General features: G+C 42.8%; 1 protein-coding gene across 2 annotated transcripts in view; it reads right to left on the reverse strand.

The window, feature by feature from the left end:
• Positions 1-17,784, reverse strand: part of MRPS5 (mitochondrial ribosomal protein S5) — a 97,432-nt gene that overhangs the window by 6,578 nt on the left and 73,070 nt on the right. For both annotated transcript variants that reach the window (XM_073339980.1, XM_073339982.1), the window contains exons 7-10: positions 17,115-17,161; positions 16,160-16,217; positions 12,462-12,524; positions 365-501 (exon numbers count right to left, since the gene is read on the reverse strand). In XM_073339980.1, coding sequence (XP_073196081.1) covers positions 365-501; positions 12,462-12,524; positions 16,160-16,217; positions 17,115-17,161 — 305 coding nt within the window. The remainder of the gene's footprint in view (positions 1-364; positions 502-12,461; positions 12,525-16,159; positions 16,218-17,114; positions 17,162-17,784) is intronic.

Consider the following 17,784-nt stretch of genomic DNA (forward strand, 5'->3'; position numbering starts at 1 on the left):
AACCCAAAATGTGACTGAAGAAATAACAGCAATAAAAGCAGGATTAAGGCTTTATCTCCTTGCGCTTTTTAAATGTCACTGACAAAAGCAAATTAATCCCACAAATTCAGATTTCCCCTTGAGGCACTTTATACTTGAATGCATAAGAGTTACTGATGGACACCTGTAAGTGACTAATGACTGCTGAGGGAGTGGAAAGAGGAGACTGAAATTCAAATTCTGTTTTCTCCTGGAATTGTAGAATTCATTTGAACTTTGTTACTTTTTGAACCTAGAATTTACTCTGTACTATACCACAAAGCATTGATTATATTTCACCTTCTGACCATTGCAAATATGACTGCAAGTACAGACTAAAATTTACCTGTTTTGCTAAACCCTTAAAGAGAGCTCTGGTGAGGTTAAGCAGATTATTGGATCCAGAAAGCTTGGCATACATGTCTGTAATCCCAATTAGCTTGCAGATGGTAATGATGGCTCGATGGCAATGAAGACCATGCCCTGGAAAAAAATCAGATGTGAATGACATTATGTGAAAGCTAGTAAAATCATTACAACTTGAATAAAAAAACTTGGATACCACAAACCAGCCAGTGGTAGCCTAAAAATGGCATGGAATTAGATTGTGAAGAGCGAAAGCATCCAGAATCTTCTTTTGAGGATAAAATATTGCAGATTTATTATCCTCTATATTCTTCACAGTCACGTTGATGTAAATAAGAACAAAAAAAAGGCCATACTGGGTCAGACCAAAGATCCATCTAGGCCAGTATCCTGTCTTCCGACAGTGGCCAGTGCCAGGTGCCCCACAGGGAACAAACAAAGCAGGGAAATCATCAAGTGATCCATCCCCTGTCGCCAATTCCCAGCTTCTGGCAAAGGCTAGTGACGCCATCCCTCCCTATCCTGGCTAATAGCCATTGATGGACCTATCCTCCATTAATTTATCTAGTTCTTCTTTGAACCCTGTTATAGTTTTGTCCTTCACAACATCCTCTGGCAAGAAGTTCCACAGGTTGACTGTGCGTTGTGTGAAGAAATATTTCCTTTTGTTTGTTTTAAACCTGCTGCCTATTAATTTCATTTGGTGACCCCCTAGTTCTTGTGTAATGAGAAGGCATAAATAACACTTATTTACTTTCTCCACACCAGTCATGATTTTATAGACCTCTATCATATCCCCCCCAGTTGTCTCTTTTCTAAGCTGAAAAGTCCCAATCTTATTAATCACTCCTCATTTGGAAGCTGTGCCATGTCCTTAATCATTTTTGTTGCCCTTTTCTGAACCTTTTCCAATTCCAATATATCTTTTTTGAGATGGGGCGACCACATCTGCACGCAGCATGCAAGATGTGGGCGTACCAAGGATTTATAGAGGCAATATGATATTTTCTGTCTTATTATCTATCCCTTTTTTAATGATTGCCAACATTCTGTTCGCTTTTTTGACTGCTGCTGCACGTAGAGTGGATGTCTTCCGAGAACTATCCACAATGACTCCAAGATCTCTTTCTTGAGTGGGAACAGGTAATTTAGACCCTATCATTTTATATGTATAGTTGGGATTATGTTTTGCAATGTGCATTACTTTGCATTTATCAACACTGAATTTCATCTGCCATTTTGTTGCCCAGTCACCCAGTGTTGTGAGATCCTTTTGTAGCTCTTTGCAGTCTGCCTGGGTTTTAACTATCTTGAGTAGTTTTGTATCTGCAAATTTTGCCACCTCACTGTTTACCTCTTTTCCAGATCATTTATGAATATGTAGAACAGCACTAGTCCCAGTACAGTCCCTGGGGGGCACTGCTATTTACCTCTCTTCACTGTGAAAGCTGACCGTTTATTCCTACCCTTTTCTTCCTATCTTTTAATCAGTTACTCATCCAGGAGAGAACCTTCCCCCATATCCCATGACTGCTTACTTTGCTTAAGAGCTTTTGGGGACCTTGCCAGAGGGTTTTTGAAAGTCCAAGTACACAATATCCACTGGGTCATGCTTGTTGACCCCTTCAAAGAATTCTAGTAGATTGGCGAGGCATTTAAAGAAAAACAAGCTGAGTAGTTGGGTGGATGGATGTAAACTTTGTATTGATTCTATTGCATAATTACAGTGCATTGGAACTAATTGCAAATGTTTTACTAAAACTTGCCGTATTTTACTGAAAGGTTTTTTCTTTTTTTTAATTTTGCGCTAGTTCTCCAGTAAGATCTGTTCCATGTGACCTAGGTCTATAAATCTTTAAAAGCCTATGTGCCATAGATTTAAATAATTGTATTTAAAACCTGCGAAGACAGCTTTTATAGATTACTCCACTCTGCAGGACAGTCTTGTTGCTGAGTAAATGGGGTGAAAAAAATCTATTCCAGTACTGCAGGCTTTACTACATTAACATTTTCTTCTTCTTCTAACCTATAATCGGAAAACAAATGACAACCATCTGAAGCTATTCTTCCGCTGTTTGAGAAAGTGTTGATTTTATGCTCAAAGACAGAATCAAGTTTTCGATACGATTACATCTGAGTGGTCTTTGAAAGGTTATAAATCCTTTTCATTTGTTAATGGTCCACAATTTCCCATTTCCATGGCTCTGCTTCTTGTCTTTCTCCCACCTTAGTCAAAACACAGCTTTCTGCAGGTTTTTAATGGATGAAAATCACAGTCTTGCAATTTAGACAATCAACTACTGGTCAAGATTTGTTCCCAGCATAAATTGAGCACAAGTATTCCATTCGCAAAGCTGCAGTAAATGTGAGGGAGGGGATGGGCTCTGGAGAGCTCCACATGATGCTATTGTAGTTGAACCAGCAGAGCCACTTAAAAGCGTAGCTTTTAAAGGAGCCTACCTACTACTGAACATTTTTCACATGCCAAACAAAGATATAAGCTAGGCACAAAAGGAAGCCAGTTGACGTTAACTCCTGCTAATTAAATAAACTTTCAGGGCTCTAAGCAATAAAACTCAAGTACAACATGTTAATGGAATAAACTGCTACATTCTCTGGGTAACTAACCAAATACAGATCAACAGATAAGAAAATAGTGGCACCCTCAAACATAACTTAAATGAAATTTTTAAAGCAAAGTTTGCATTTAGGTTTTAACTGTCTCCATAATAAAAACTTCTCTTTAACAACAGACTTTTGATTGTTTAATATTTACTATTAGACTATGAGAATTATATATTACATATATATTATAACAAATTACAGTTCTGGAAGTAGCTTAGCTAAGGAAAGTAAGAAGTTAAGAAGAGAAAAAACTAATATACTCAAAACAATACTGAGCTTAGTTTTACAAATTTTGTACTAAAAATCTCAAAATCTATGTCTTTTGTGACCATTTATTGAGAGAAATGCTGTAAATTAGTGGGGAAGGAGTTTATAAAGTACCTCACCAACTTTAATACTGCATAAGACGAGGCTTCAGGACAAAGAAATAGGAGCTAGAGTGCTGTTACCACGTAGGGAGAAAAGATACCTTAATGGAAGATGAATCTGCATATGCCTTGCCTCATGGCATTGTTACTGCATTGGAGGTTTTGAAATGTTGTAACTTTTCCTCTATACTAAAGATAGCCATAGGATATTGCTATGGTGCTTCATGACCTTATTGCTGCATTTTACAAATTATTTGTCACGTTGCCTGTTCAGTTAATCTTAGAAATTAGCTTACAAGTCATGCACCTATTTCACTGTGACTATTCTTGTAGGTTACAATTATGACTGTTTTAATGGGAGAAGAAAGCTTACTCTGCTATAGCTTTGGATTTAGCTTCTGTAATGCTAAGCATGGGCTGAGGTAAAATATGAACAGTAGGACTTTAAACATCTATAGAACCCCAAAGATCCCATTAGCTAATATGACCAAGGAACCAGCATAGACACGTGATTTACAACAACATTCTGACAATTTAACTATATCTATACATTTGATATAGTATTTTAAATGTTAAATTAGAATTATACTTCTAATTTAATCCCAAATAGGGTTTGTCCAGAACATAGTAGTCACTAGTATGAATATTTCATGCAGTGTTGAAAATGTTTCAAGAACTGTGTGACCTAGACCAATCAGTTAAACAGGAAGAGGAGATTGTTTTCTCTAGCAAAGGATACTTCAATATGTATGAATGTTTTGTGCAATTAGAACTGCTGACACAATACAAAAAGATATAACACTAAGCATATCATTTAACTGGATGAGAAAGAAAATGAAATCTTGTGTATTCTAAAACTAACCAAAGAGCAGTAACTGTCCTTCTGGGTAATGCTTCAGAGCAAAGAATGGATACTGTATCGCTAGAGCAATACTGAAGTCAAACACTTGTGTATTGCAACGAGCGACACTGTCTGAGAGCTGAGGGAACACTATACAAGTTGTCTAGCTGTGCACGTTCACATTCCTTCCAGGATGAAATGTCACATGGACAGGCCAAATATAAGAGAAACATTCTGTAACCTTTGTCTTTCGTCTACTGCCCTAGAGACATAAAATCAGAGCTAGTTTTCATAAGCTGGGTTCTAAAACATATTTCTTAATCAAGTTTTTATTTCTGGTATGTTTTCTACTCTGTAAATTGCTAATACAGTGGAATCGCATCTTACATGGGGGTTAGGTTCTAAAGTCAGCGCGTAAAGCGAAAATCGTGTATAGTCAAAAAAAGAGAGATGGAAGAATGAAAGAATAAAAAAGGGAGAAAGACGACTTCAGCGTCGTTATGTGCAAACCGGAGTGCCGCAGGGTGGCCAGGAGCACTGTCTATGAGCAGCAACGCTTTAAAGTCAAGTCCTTTCTCTTCGCGGTACCGCTTGACCTCCGGAATGAAACATGTGTGGAACCAACCCAGAAATAATGCTGCCGTCACCCAAGCCTTGTTATTTGATTGCCAGAACACGCGCAGGAGATTTTTGTTCTTGCTTTTTAGGGCACGGGGATTTGCAGCCCTGTAGAGCAAGCTCGGCTTTATTAAATGCCCAGCTGCATTGCCACAAAACAACACAGTCACGCGGTCTTTAGCTGCTTTGAAGCCAGGGGCTTGTCCTTCTGATTTCGAAGTGTAAGTGAGGTTGCGCATTTTTTCCAGAAGAGCCCAGTCTCGTCAGCGTTAAAAACTTGTTCCGGAGGATAGCCCTTTTCTTCTACGATTTTCTTTAGTTGTTCGGGGTAGGCTTTTGCTGCCTCTTCATTGGCAGATGCAGCTTCACCACTAGTCTGCACGTTTTTGAGGTTGAAGCGGTTCCTAAAACTGTTAAGCCAACCATGGCTGGCTTTGAATTCCTTCTCATCAGAAGGCTGTCCCTCTTCGGCGGGAGGTTTGAACAGCGCATAGAGGCTAAGAGCCTTTTCTCGCAACGTGTTGCCATCGATAGGTATACGTTTACGGTTCATGTCTTCCAGCCATAAGTTTAATGCCTTTTCAGTCTTCACTAAAGTCTTATCACGCACCTGGGTCGTCACCTTAGCAGTTATTGGAGCACTTGATGCCACGGCTTGATGAATTTCTCTCTCTCGAATCTCGATGGCAGGGATGCTAGACTCGTTGTGGCCATATTTACACGCCACGTTGGAGACTGTCATACCGTCTCTCAGTAAGTCCAACACAGCCAGTTTCTCCTCCAGGGTTGAAATAGATCGCTGTTTCTTTGGTTGAGCACCAGATGAAGTAGTCTAGGGGCCATGTTGTACGAAAAATACGTATCTTTAAACACTAGAAATCACATGTAGTGCGGCGAGATGTTCACCGGATCGGCGGGCAGCGATCAATCCAGCGGGGGTCGATTTATCGTGTCTAGTCTAAACGCGATAAATCGACCCCCCCGAGCGCTCTCCCATCGACTCCTGTACAGTACTCCACCGCCGCGAGTTATTGTTATTTTTCTTTTTTTTGCCGAGCACGTACAGTTGAATTTGCATAAGTTAAATGTGCGGGTGATGCGACTCCACTGTAAATGATATTTTTGCTTACTATAAACAGAATAGGGCTTTGCTTTTTATAACCAGATCTAGAATTCTTCTAGAGAAGTGTTATGGAAGGACTGGTAGGTACCATTCTGGGGTCAGGAGGAAGGCCAAATGATCCAAAGGTACAAAGCATTATTATGGACTCATGATCTCTTCCTATTGGGAAAGAACAGGCCATACTGTTTAATGTGGGACACAGGCAAATGTATACATTTAGGGGGAGGTTTTTAAGGACACAAATGGGAGTATGGCACCCATCTCCCCCTTACACACCTATGTACACAGAACAAAACCCAAACATCTACATTTCCTGCTATAAGCATGATCAGTCAGGGGTTATCACATATATGAGGAATGGGGATAGACTACAGGGCAGGGTGTCAATCAGAGGTTAAACTACTGGAGGACCATTTCTGGAAGAAACATTAGATGGTGAAAAGGCTAGGCTTTGTTTTGCAATCTACTAATAATAATGCAGGAGGACATCTGAGAATAAATGCCAGTTTACCTGGGGCCCCCCACTGTTCTTGCTTCTGGATATGTTACATAAATGTGGTACTGCAGACCATCCTGGAATGGCGATTGTGGCACCAGTTCTGGTCAGGGCCATAGGCGTTCACTAAGAACCAACATGCTAATAGCTGGAAACCAATCCAGCCCATCTAGATGTCAGTTTTGTTTAAAATAGGTTTTCGTTTTCTAAGAATATATTTAGCATCTAGACTCTCTATGAAATGCTGTAAGTTCCTGCCTGCACTAATCTCACGTGTAATGTCGCTATTCCAGGCTATAAGGAAATATGTACGTTTTGCTTTATAACTTTGAAAATGTTTGCTCTGAACTTATGAACCCAAGCATAGGAATTTCCCCCCCCAGCCCGCATTCAGGAGGTCTGTCGACTAAACAGGCCACTAAGGAACATTGTGACACAATGGTTTGGTGAATGGCCCTATCGCACTTTGGAAATGCTACATGCAAGGGAGCTCCTCTCAGACTGGAAGACTCAGGCTGTCAGCAAATGGGTGAGGGGGCTCCAGCTGTGAGCCTGAGCCTGGCTGTTAGCTTCGGCTGTCAGTGCTGGGGTGGGTGGGGAGGCAGCTGAGAGTCCCGCTTGGGGCTGACAGCCAACAGCCAGTGCAAACAAAGCTGTGTCTACACAGACACTGCATCACCCAAGCTACAGTGACATAAGTGCTACGCCTCTCATGGAAGTGGAGTAATGATGTTGCTGTAGAAGGCCACCTACTTTGGCGGAAGCAGCATTGTATGTAGACACTCACAATGTAAGCTGCCTTATGTTGACCTAACTCGGTCATGTACACCAAGCCTGACTGTAAAAGATAAAACAGCGTCACAAGAAATTTACAGCTCTGCTGTTTGAACTCTTACAGGGCCAGAGACACTAAACTGAACCAAGAGGTCACCGAGATTTATCCCTAGGTTTTCCCTGGAAGACATTTCAAATTGACAGATCATTACAAATCTGTCACTCTTAGGATTTGAATCACAACTCATTTGTGTGTATGTGTTTGCTCTTTGTAAATACACACTTTTTCCTAGTTAATAAACCTTTAGCTAGTTTGTTATAGAACTGTCTATAAGCGCTGTATTTGGTGTAAGATCTAGAGTACCAACTGATCCGGGGTAAGTGATTCGTCTCTTGGGATTGGGAGCACTCTGAATGTGGTGTGATTTTTTATGTAAGTGACCATTTATCATTAAGTCCAGCTTGTCTGGGTGGCAAGACAGACTGGAGAGTCTAAGGAGACTGTCTGACTCCAGGGTAAGACTGTTAGAGTGATCCAGGAGTTCACATGTGTTACTCTCTTGGTGAAATCAAATGGTAGAACACGCCACCAGTTTGGGGCGTTAGTCCTGTTTCTGACAGTCTGCCCTGAGATAGGCACTCATGGTTGTGAGCCACTCCAGACAGCATGACAGAGATAAGGAAGGAATGCCTTGTTTTGTTTCTCAGTGGGAGAATCTAATTGTTCCAAATGAGAGCTTTACATTGATATTTTACATTAACAACAGCATCTGTTCATAACAGTTTGCTCAAGTGTTTAGTTCAGTAGCATTACTGCTGGTCTTTGGATATTTTTGCTTTAAAATATTGCAAGTTATATTGAGATTTCTTTGTACTGACTAGCCTGGAACACTACAGGGAAATTTTTACTTATTTATAAACTTATAACCTCATTAAATTCAATGGAGATGTAGGAATCTAAATGCGGGGACAATTTGACTCTGTATCTGCTGCTTTATACATAATATTCTAACCCACATTAAGATTTTACAGTCACACTAACAGAAGTCTTACTGAAAACATAAAAGTTTTTCGCCCTAGAAAAGTAGTATAGGGTTCACACTAATTTTTAGATGCTAACAGAGTGCATGTTATGCTAATAAACTTTGTATATTAGCAACTGTTGTAATAGAACAGCATGTAAGCAACAAAATCAAATGGTACTTGCAAAGCTTCAGTGTACCAGCCTACTAAAAATATTGTTAATCTGCGAATATTGAAATAATTAAGCAATTGAACACAATGGGTAGTATTTCTGGACTACTGCAGGCCTCTGGCTCACTATGAACCAATCCCCGAGTGATTTCTACTACTCCGGAAACATAACAACCCTTGAGAACACATTGGTAGTTGGAGTCTTATTGCTACCGTGAAATTGGGGTTATAAACAAAAAAAGGGACCATATAGCTGTATTGATATCCCTACTGCACATTAAAGTTAGAGCACCGATTAGTCACTCAGCAGCAGTCTAAACCTGTCCTGTGTGAACGTGATTTCATTTGCTGACTGTATTTATTCACCTCTGAAAGCAGTCATAAACAACTCATAAATGAAGTCCTTCCAGATGAAGTCATGTCTATGCCGGAAACTATAAATTTGGCCTTTAATGCCAACTTATGACATAACGTATGTTTGTTTGTTTTTAAAACAGAAGGTACTTAGAATATAAAACTAAATATGTTGAAAATAAACAACAAGCTGAATGGCTGTATGTTAAAATGCTAAGAGTTTAAACAAGCCCCTCCTAAAGATATCTGTGTTACAGGCTACGTTAGCGAGACGACAGAACACTAGGCCCACGAATTAGGTAAGTCATGAGAAAGAACGGTTGCCCACCCTACAATAAAACTGTGGTTCTTCAAAGTGCTGCAGGCAGCGTGGATCCCGCGGCAGGTGTGCACGAGCCTCATGAATGCAACATCAGAGTCTTTTGAATAGCGGCGTGTGTCATGGCTGCACGTGGCCCGTGCCTCCTGGTGGAGGACAGGACTCTCCTTAAGCGCCCTCACAGACTGAAGCCCAGGTTAGCTGAGGACTCAAAGCAGGAATGGAGGGCAGGTTGTGGAACCTACACTGATGACCACATCTCGCAGAACTCGTAGGGTAAGCAACGTTTCTTCCAGCATGTGTGAGCGTGGCTCTCCAAAGGGTCTCAGAGTTCCATCTGAATCAGTTAAAAGGCCTTAGCCAGCCCTGCCATCAACCCCACTGCCCCTGTGAGGGCACAGGGTGTACAGTGGAGGAGAGTAACAGGTGGCCTTTGGCATGCCGGGGTCTTCTCCTGGGTCGGAATTTGGGCTGTCAGCCCCAACAGTAAGGTGATATCCTCTGGCTCTGCTTGGTTTATGTGGTTTCTGACGAGGAAGCTGGTATTCCTAAACACCTAAGACTGGCACAGCCCTTGAGTCTTTCAGCACTTTGTCTGTTCTGCTGCTAAAGACCTCCCCATCCCTCTGGGGGCTTGAACTGCTGTTGATATACTGGACGTTAGAATCCATGATCTTGCCTCATCATCACAGATATGGGCACTGACCTCGCAGCTGTGTCGGATGGTGGCCACGATTTACTGACCATTTGGGCCATTCATGAGTTCTTTTAGCTTCTCTCTGTTCTCCTGTGGGATCTGAGACAGGAAGGGAGTGACCCACATGCAAGTGAGGAAGTTGTTTTGCAAACAAGGTCTGGTAGTTTGCAGCCCGGCGCGGCAGTGAGGCAGAGGGGAATGCTTTATGCCCAAAGAGGTCTTTACCCTTAGCAGACTTTGACTTCTCCTGCACGGATGATACTACTGGGGATCCTGGGTTTGAGTGGGCCTAGAAATGTTCAAAGCCCTTCACGACACCTGGTATCTCTCTTCCACTCATTTAGAGTTTAGGATCTCTGAAATACGGGACAAGAGATTTTGGAATGCTTTGAGCTCATCAGCTCTCCGTGTAGGGGCTGGTGTCACTACCTTGTCAGGCAATGAGGCTGCGTCCTCAGGTGGAGATGGGGGTTGCAGCTGTCTCTCCACCATCTCCTGCGAGTGTGGAGCAATGGCTGGCTCCTGCATGGGTGGCCAGGTTAACGATGCCCCTGGAGAATAAGATCTCCTCCTCGACCAGGATGTGCAAAAGGCAATCTGCTCCAGGCTTTAAATGAGGGCTCTTCATCACTTTCCTTGGGGTCACCCTCTAAGGGTAGGGGAGAGGGACTCCCACTTGATGCCAGTGAGGAGGAGTAGGTCGGCAGGGTGAAGAGGAGCATGTCTCTGCAAATGCTGGTGCCAGAGAGTGACAGGCTCAGTGCTCGTCCTCACTTTGGTGCAGAGGATGTCCCCTCCAGAGACCATTTCCTCCACTGACAGCTCCTTGGCACTGGGTTGGCTTTGGCTCTCTTTTTCCAGAACCATTCCAGTGCTGATGGAGGGTCTCAGATGTTTTGTCTTTGGAGAAGTAGTGTTTTGTACCCTTCTTACTAGATGATTCTGCATGGTCTTTACGTTGTCTGGCTTGGCCTCTCGGCATCTGCCTTTGCATCATGGGCATAGGTGCTGCACCTACTGCTGGGGCTTTGATGATGACAAACAACTGTTTTTTCCTGTTTTTTCCTCCCTGATCCCAGGATACGGTGTGTGTTCCTGGGAATGCAAGTGGATGCTCATTCTAAGCTCTGCTTTTGTGGTTGCTGTTTCCTCTGGGTCCAAAGTGACTCACATGGATTGTTCTAGCAGGTGTAACTTGATCTGAGTGCCCCTGGACGTGTGGGTCCCTGAGGACAAAAAAGATATATGGTCCTTCCCTGGCAGGAGCAGCACTGGCTGTGCCTATCATCGACGGGGAGGAGTTCATCTGAAGATGGGGAGGAACCCTGATGGCTTAGACAGCCATGAGATGTGGCAGCCAGCATGAGGCCCCAAACCCATTGTACGGGGGTACTGCAGAGTTTCTGCTTCTTTGTTTTGGAAACATCCAATATGCGGAAGAAGAGGGGTGAAGACAAAGTTTCTTGACCAAATTAGTTACAAAAAGAACAAGTTCTGAAGCTCAGAAGAGAGTAGCAGGTTGCACACTCACCAGGTTCTCTCTCACAGCCACAGGCAGTAAGAGGGACCCGAGGAAGGATTGGAGCCACCCTACCCTTTATGTCCTTGCATGGAAACATGAGGAGCGAGGAGCATGCGTGGCCCTGATGGACAGTCCTATTCAAAAGACTACAATCTCTCATGCATGAGGCACATCCAAATCTCAAAGAAGAGCACCAATATGCCAGCTTAATACAGTTCAGGAGGTGGCTTAGGAGAGCACCCACTAAGGGAGGGGACAGGGGAGCAAACAGCTGGGATGACATGCTACCAGAGCACAAACCAAGTGGGTAAGGTGGTGAGAGTATATAAGAACATAAGAATGGCCATACTGGGTCAGACCAAAGGTCCATCCAGCCCAGTATCCTGTCTATTGACAGTGGCCAATGCCAGGTGCCCCAGAGAAAGTGAACCTAACAGGTAACGATCTAGTGATCTCTCTCCAGCCATCCATCTCCACCCTCTGACAAACAGAGGTTAGGGAGACCATTCCTTACCCATCCTGACTAACAGCCATTCATGGACTTAACCTCCATGAATTTATCCAGTTCTCTTTTAAACCCTGTTATAGTCCTAGCCTTCACAACCTCCTCAGGCAAGGAGTTCCACAGGTTGACTGTGCGCTGAATGAATAAGAACTTCCTTTTATTTGTTTTAAACCTGCTGTCTATTAATTTCATTGGGTGGCCCCTACACTGGCTCTAATGGTCTTTGTCGCTAATAGTTTCCTGGCAGAAAATAGTTCTAACCTCCAGCCAGCACCAGAGCAGCTCCCACACCCAGGTAGCCTAGAGCAGACCCTGAGGAAGGTGGAGGGAGAACAAACTGAGGTAGCTGGGGGAGACAAATTGGGTGCTGAGAGGAGGAAGAGGCAGGAATGGTGGGAGGGAAACAGGACCAGGAAGAGAGGAGATCAATGATTTAAATATACCATAGTGACATGGCAATGGCTGGTAATCCTACTGTACGGCACTGGCAACAAACAGCAGCTAAAATAGGATGGCTGTATCTCTAGGACGGCATTACATCAAAGAATAATTAACTTCAGTATGTACGTTTTTCCTTTGTCACAGGAACATGAATGAGCTGGTAAATAATGCTTAGAAGCTCCAAGCCCGTTTTTAGTTACCTTTGTTTTGCTTCTTCATCCGTATGGTTGTTTTTTTAAAAGTTGTTGTAATATCATGGTAAACTGAAAATAAAAATAATATGGTTACAGTATAATTCTCTAAGAATTATTCAGTTCAACTAAATTACAGGGTATCAACAGATACAGAGTCCAGAACTCTGATGAGGAGATCACAGCTTACTCTCTTTTAGGAATTTTAGCAGAACACCACATCTAGATAAAATTAACTCTTTACAACAGCCAATATTACTGCAATATTACATAGACAGAATCGACCGTCACTGGCAAAATAAAGAGAGTTAATAAGCAGGTTATGATCCCACCCTGCCTTGCACAGTGTTTATATATGGCACAAACTTACCTCCTTTCTGGGATTTAGGTTTAGTGGAAACAAACAAACAAACAAACAAACCTCCTACCCCACACCAAAAAAACCCCGCAACAAACCATAAAACAAAACAAAAAAAACCCTTGAAAAACACTCAGCCTAAGATTTCTCCCCAAGCTTGGCTGTTCCTAGGGTTTCCCTGCAGGTTATCCACTGTCCCAAGTCCTTAGGTGGCTTTATTCCTGAGACACAATCCAAATCCCCTTGTGCTTGCCTGGAGCTAGCTGGACACATAGGACCTAACCTCAGAGGATAGGTCTACACTGCCTTTTAAAATCTGTAGCACTGAGTCTCAGAGCCTGGGTCTACAGACTTGGGCTCGCTAGGCTCATGCTATGGCACTAAACACAGCTGTGAAGACAGCTGGCTTGGGCTGGAGGGCTGGCGCTAGGGTCATGAAGTCTGGCAAGGAAGGGTGGGTTTCAGAGCTTGAGCTGCAACGTCTACACTGCTGTTTTTAGTGCTGTACTGCATGCCTGAGTTGGTTGACATGGGCTCCAGACTCACTGCCATGGTTTTAAAATGCAGTGTTGACGTACCCAGAGCCCCTCAGCATCTCTAGGGAGGGTTCTAGCACTTGAGCTAAGATGGCTCAACAGAAGAGCCCTGTGCTGCTCTGCAGGGTCTAGAACTGCCAGTAGTTCCCTCAGGGAACGGATGGGTAGGATCCCCTGGGGGACTAACATGAAGGGGAAAGGAGTCCAGGAGAGCTGGCTGTATTTCAAGGAATCCCTGTTAAGGTTACAGGGACAAACCATCCCAATGAGTCGAAAGAATAGTAAATATGGCAGGTGACCAGCTTGGCTTAACGGTGAAATCCTAGCAGATCTTAAACATAAAGAAGAAGCTTACAAGAAGTGGAAGGTTGGACATATGACCAGGGAAAAGTATAAAAATATTGCTCGGGCATGTAGGAATGAAGTCAGGAGGGCCAAATCGCACCTGGAGCTGCAGCTAGCAAGAGATGTCAAGAGTAACAAGAAGGGTTTCTTCAGGTATGTTGGCAACAAGAAGAAAGCCAAGGAAAGTGTGGACACCTTACTGAATGAGGGAGGCAACCTAGTGACAAAGGATGTGGAAAAAGCTAATGTGCTCAATGCTTTTTTTGCCTCTCTGTCTTCACTAACAAGGACAGCTCCCAGACTGCTGCGCTGGGCATCACAGCATGGGGAGTAGATGGCCAGCCCTCTATGGAGGAAGAGGTGGTTAGGGACTATTTAGAAAAGCTGGACGTGCACAAGTCCATGGGGCCGGATGAGCTGCATCCAAGAGTGCTAAAGGAATTGGCGGCTGTGATTGCAGAGCCATTGGCCATTATCTTTGAAAACTCGTGGTGAACGGGGGAAGTCTCGGATGACTGGAAAAAGGCTAATGTAGTGCCAATCTTTAAAAAAGGGAAGAAGGAGGATCCTGGGAACTACAGGCCAGTCAGCCTCACCTCAGTCCCTGGAAAAATCATGGAGCAGGTCCTCAAGGAATCAATCCTGAAGCACTTAGAGGAGAGGAAAGTGATCAGGAACAGTCAGCATGGATTCACCAAGGGAAGGTCATGCCTGACTAATCTAATCGCCTTCTATGATGAGATTACTGGTTCTGTGGATGAAGGGAAAGCAGTGGATGTATTGTTTCTTGACTTTAGCAAAGCTTTTGACACGGTCTCCCACAGTATTCTTGTCAGCAAGTTAAAGAAGTATGGGTTGGATGAATGCACTATAAGGTGGGTAGAAAGTTGGCTAGATTGTCTGGCTCAATGGGTAGTGATCAATGGCTCCATGTCTAGTTGGCAGCTGGTGTCAAGTGGAGTGCCCCAGGGGTCAGTCCTGGGGCCGATTTTGTTCAATATCTTCATAAATGATCTGGAGGATGGTGTGGATTGCACTCTTAGCAAATTTGCAGATGATACTAAACTGGGAGGAGTGGTAGATATGCTGAAGGGCAGGGATAGGATACAGAGGGACCTAGACAAATTGGAGGATTGGGCCAAAAGAAATCTGATGAGGTTCAATAAGGATAAGTACAGGGTCCTGCACTTAGGATGGAAGAATCCAATGCACAGCTACAGAGTAGGGACCGAATGGCTAGGCAGCAGTTCTGCAGAAAAGGACCTAGGGGTGACAGTGGACGAGAAGCTGGATATGAGTTAGCAGTGTGCCCCTGTTGCCAAGAAGACCAATGGCATTTTGGGCTATATAAGTAGGGGCATAGCGAGCAGATCGAGGGACATGATTGTTCCCCTCTATTCGACATTGGTGAGGCCTCATCTGGAGTACTGTGTCCAGTTTTGGGCCCCACAGTACAAGAAGGATGTGGATAAATTGGAGAGAGTCCAGCGAAGGGCAACAAAAGTGATTAGGGGTCTGGCACACATGACTTATGAGGAGAGGCTGAGGGAACGGGGATTGTTTAGTCTGCAGAAGAGAAGAATGGGGGGGGGGATTTGATAGCTGCTTTCAACTACCTGAAAGGGGGTTCCAGAGAGGATGGTTCTAGACTATTCTCAGTGGTAGAAGAGGACAGGACAAGGAGTAATGGTCTCAAGTTGCAGTGGGGTTTAGATTGGATATTAGGAAAAACTTTTTCACTAGGAGGGTGGTGAAACACTGGAATGCGTTACCTAGGGAAGTGGTAGAATCTCCTTCCTTAGAAGTTTTTAAGGTCAGGCTTGACAGAGCCCTGGCTGGGATGATTTAATTGGGGATTGGTCCTGCTTTGAGCAGAGGGTTGGACTAGATGACCTCCTGAGGTCCCTTCCAACCCTGATATTCTATGATTCTACAAGGTACCGGCCCAGCAGAGGTCAAACTGTGCTTGCAGAGATCTACACGAGCTGCAAACGCTATAAGAGTTTTAAAGAGTCTGGAAGTCTAGGTGTCTTTTAGGCATTCGAGATTCAAATTTTAAATTTGGGGAAAAAATATCTCCCAGTTTAGTACATGGGGAAGAGCAGCCCATATTATGAGTCCAAGCCACAACTTCTCTTTGTTGATCTTCCTATAGTTGTTGATTTGAGACTGAATGAGAATAAAGGGTAAACTAGATATTCATTCCAGATAATGGTGATTATTTCTGCACAGCAGTTGCATGGAACTATCTGACACTATCAATACGTCTAGCCAGAATAGTCTGGGGCTAAGATTTAAGAGAGCATACTGAAGGAACGAAATAACACAAGCAGAATTACAATGTAATACATTCAGGCAAGAAAAAGTTTAGTTAATAGGTTTCCTTTTGCAACAGCTGGCTGCAGGTTGGCTTTTTTAACACCAGTTTGAAACTTTTAAAGAAGTCTAAAAAAAACCTTAATACTTACTTGTGTGGTTTTGATATCGCTCTACATAGTGTAAATAGTGAATTGCTCTGTTCTTTGCCTAGAAAACAAACAAGCAAAATATTTCTTCTTACAATAATTGTTAAAGTTACATTGACTGGAGTAACTCCAATCTGCAGCTGTTCAGCCAAACAAAACTAGCCTCAGGAAAATGATAGCCTCTTTTCGTCCACCTCGATGCCATTTTGAATTTCAACAATTCTAATCAAATAAAATGTTTTCAACTAACTGGATGCAGTCCCACGCAGGTGCATCTTCACTCAGTAACAGGGGTATCCAAGTTTGGTTACTTTATCATTACTAGTTTGATGACCGCTGGGCGTTAGAACACATGAGCAGGATTCCTGGAAACCACGTGTCATTCTAAAACCTCGGGAAGACTTGAGAAAGCCACTATGCTCCAGAGAAAAACAAAAACCTCGGCCGACTGGGGTGCCTGAGCATTAGAAGTCTTATACTGTAACCTGGGACTCCACAGACAAGAGCATTTGACCTAAAAAACTGAACAAACAACAAAAACCACCTAACCAAAATAAAAACACATACAAAAAAGCAGTAGGAAGAAAGTTAAATTTAAAATTAGATTTTTTAATACAAAGATACTGCAACTCTGAAATGAAAGTAACTGGGAACAATGTACATAAAGTTACCAGAGCCATTCTTGCTCACGTAGTTTTTCGAAATACAACATGTCAATTGCAAGAGACGAAGTGTGTTTCAATAGTATCCAATTTGGGACAGCCACGTATCAGTGAGTTAGGGTGTACAATGCAACATACTGTCAGCTGTTGTATTACTAAAATGAACAAAACTATTTATTTTGCATACAGGCAAAACTATTAGTAGTGTGTACTAAACACGGATACTTAAAAACATCTCTATATTTGATTACTATAATAGGTATGAAATATTTACATTTACTTTTAAAATTACATACTTTTCTTAAAGCTGTCATCCTGTCACTTGCTTTCCCCACAGCAAAACCTGAGAGAGACAGGTAGATGTGTTATTAAAAACAAACATAACACGTAAACAGTACATACTTACTCCTCTTACAGGGATTCAGTGAGAGCTATGTGATTAAACATGTCATTTCCACCACCTTACCCTCAGCACCTGTTATTTCCACTCCACTGAATTAGACCTATGAGAGGAATGGACCAGAAAAAGACCCCAAAAAATGTAACATTTACCAGTATCTAACAACTGGATGCAGTACTGTTGTATCAGTCAAAAGTCAAGTCAAGTTAGGCAAGGAAGGAAATTTCCCGCATCCATTTGTTCCAACCAATCCCTCAAACCTTACTGTTGTGTCCAAGGGGGACCCCTCTGTTTAAAGAGCTTCAAGACACCTGCCAACTTTTTGGAGGCAGGGGGAACAGAAAACAAAACAGGCATAATAGCTGCAATAGTAAAAAAAGAGTGGAACCAAAAACAAGAGGTAAGTGTGGCTAAATAGCAGGGTGATTGTACAGAGCCAAACATGGGGAATATGAAAATCAAGTTTTACCGACAGAGAGAAGCAGCAGCAAAGCACATAAACAAGTTAAGATAAGGAACACCGAACCTTCATCTTACATTCTAGTACATGCTGTTACTATAGCTAA

Source organism: Lepidochelys kempii, chromosome 3, assembly GCF_965140265.1.
Source record: "Lepidochelys kempii isolate rLepKem1 chromosome 3, rLepKem1.hap2, whole genome shotgun sequence".
In the NCBI taxonomy this organism is placed as follows: domain Eukaryota; kingdom Metazoa; phylum Chordata; order Testudines; family Cheloniidae; genus Lepidochelys; species Lepidochelys kempii.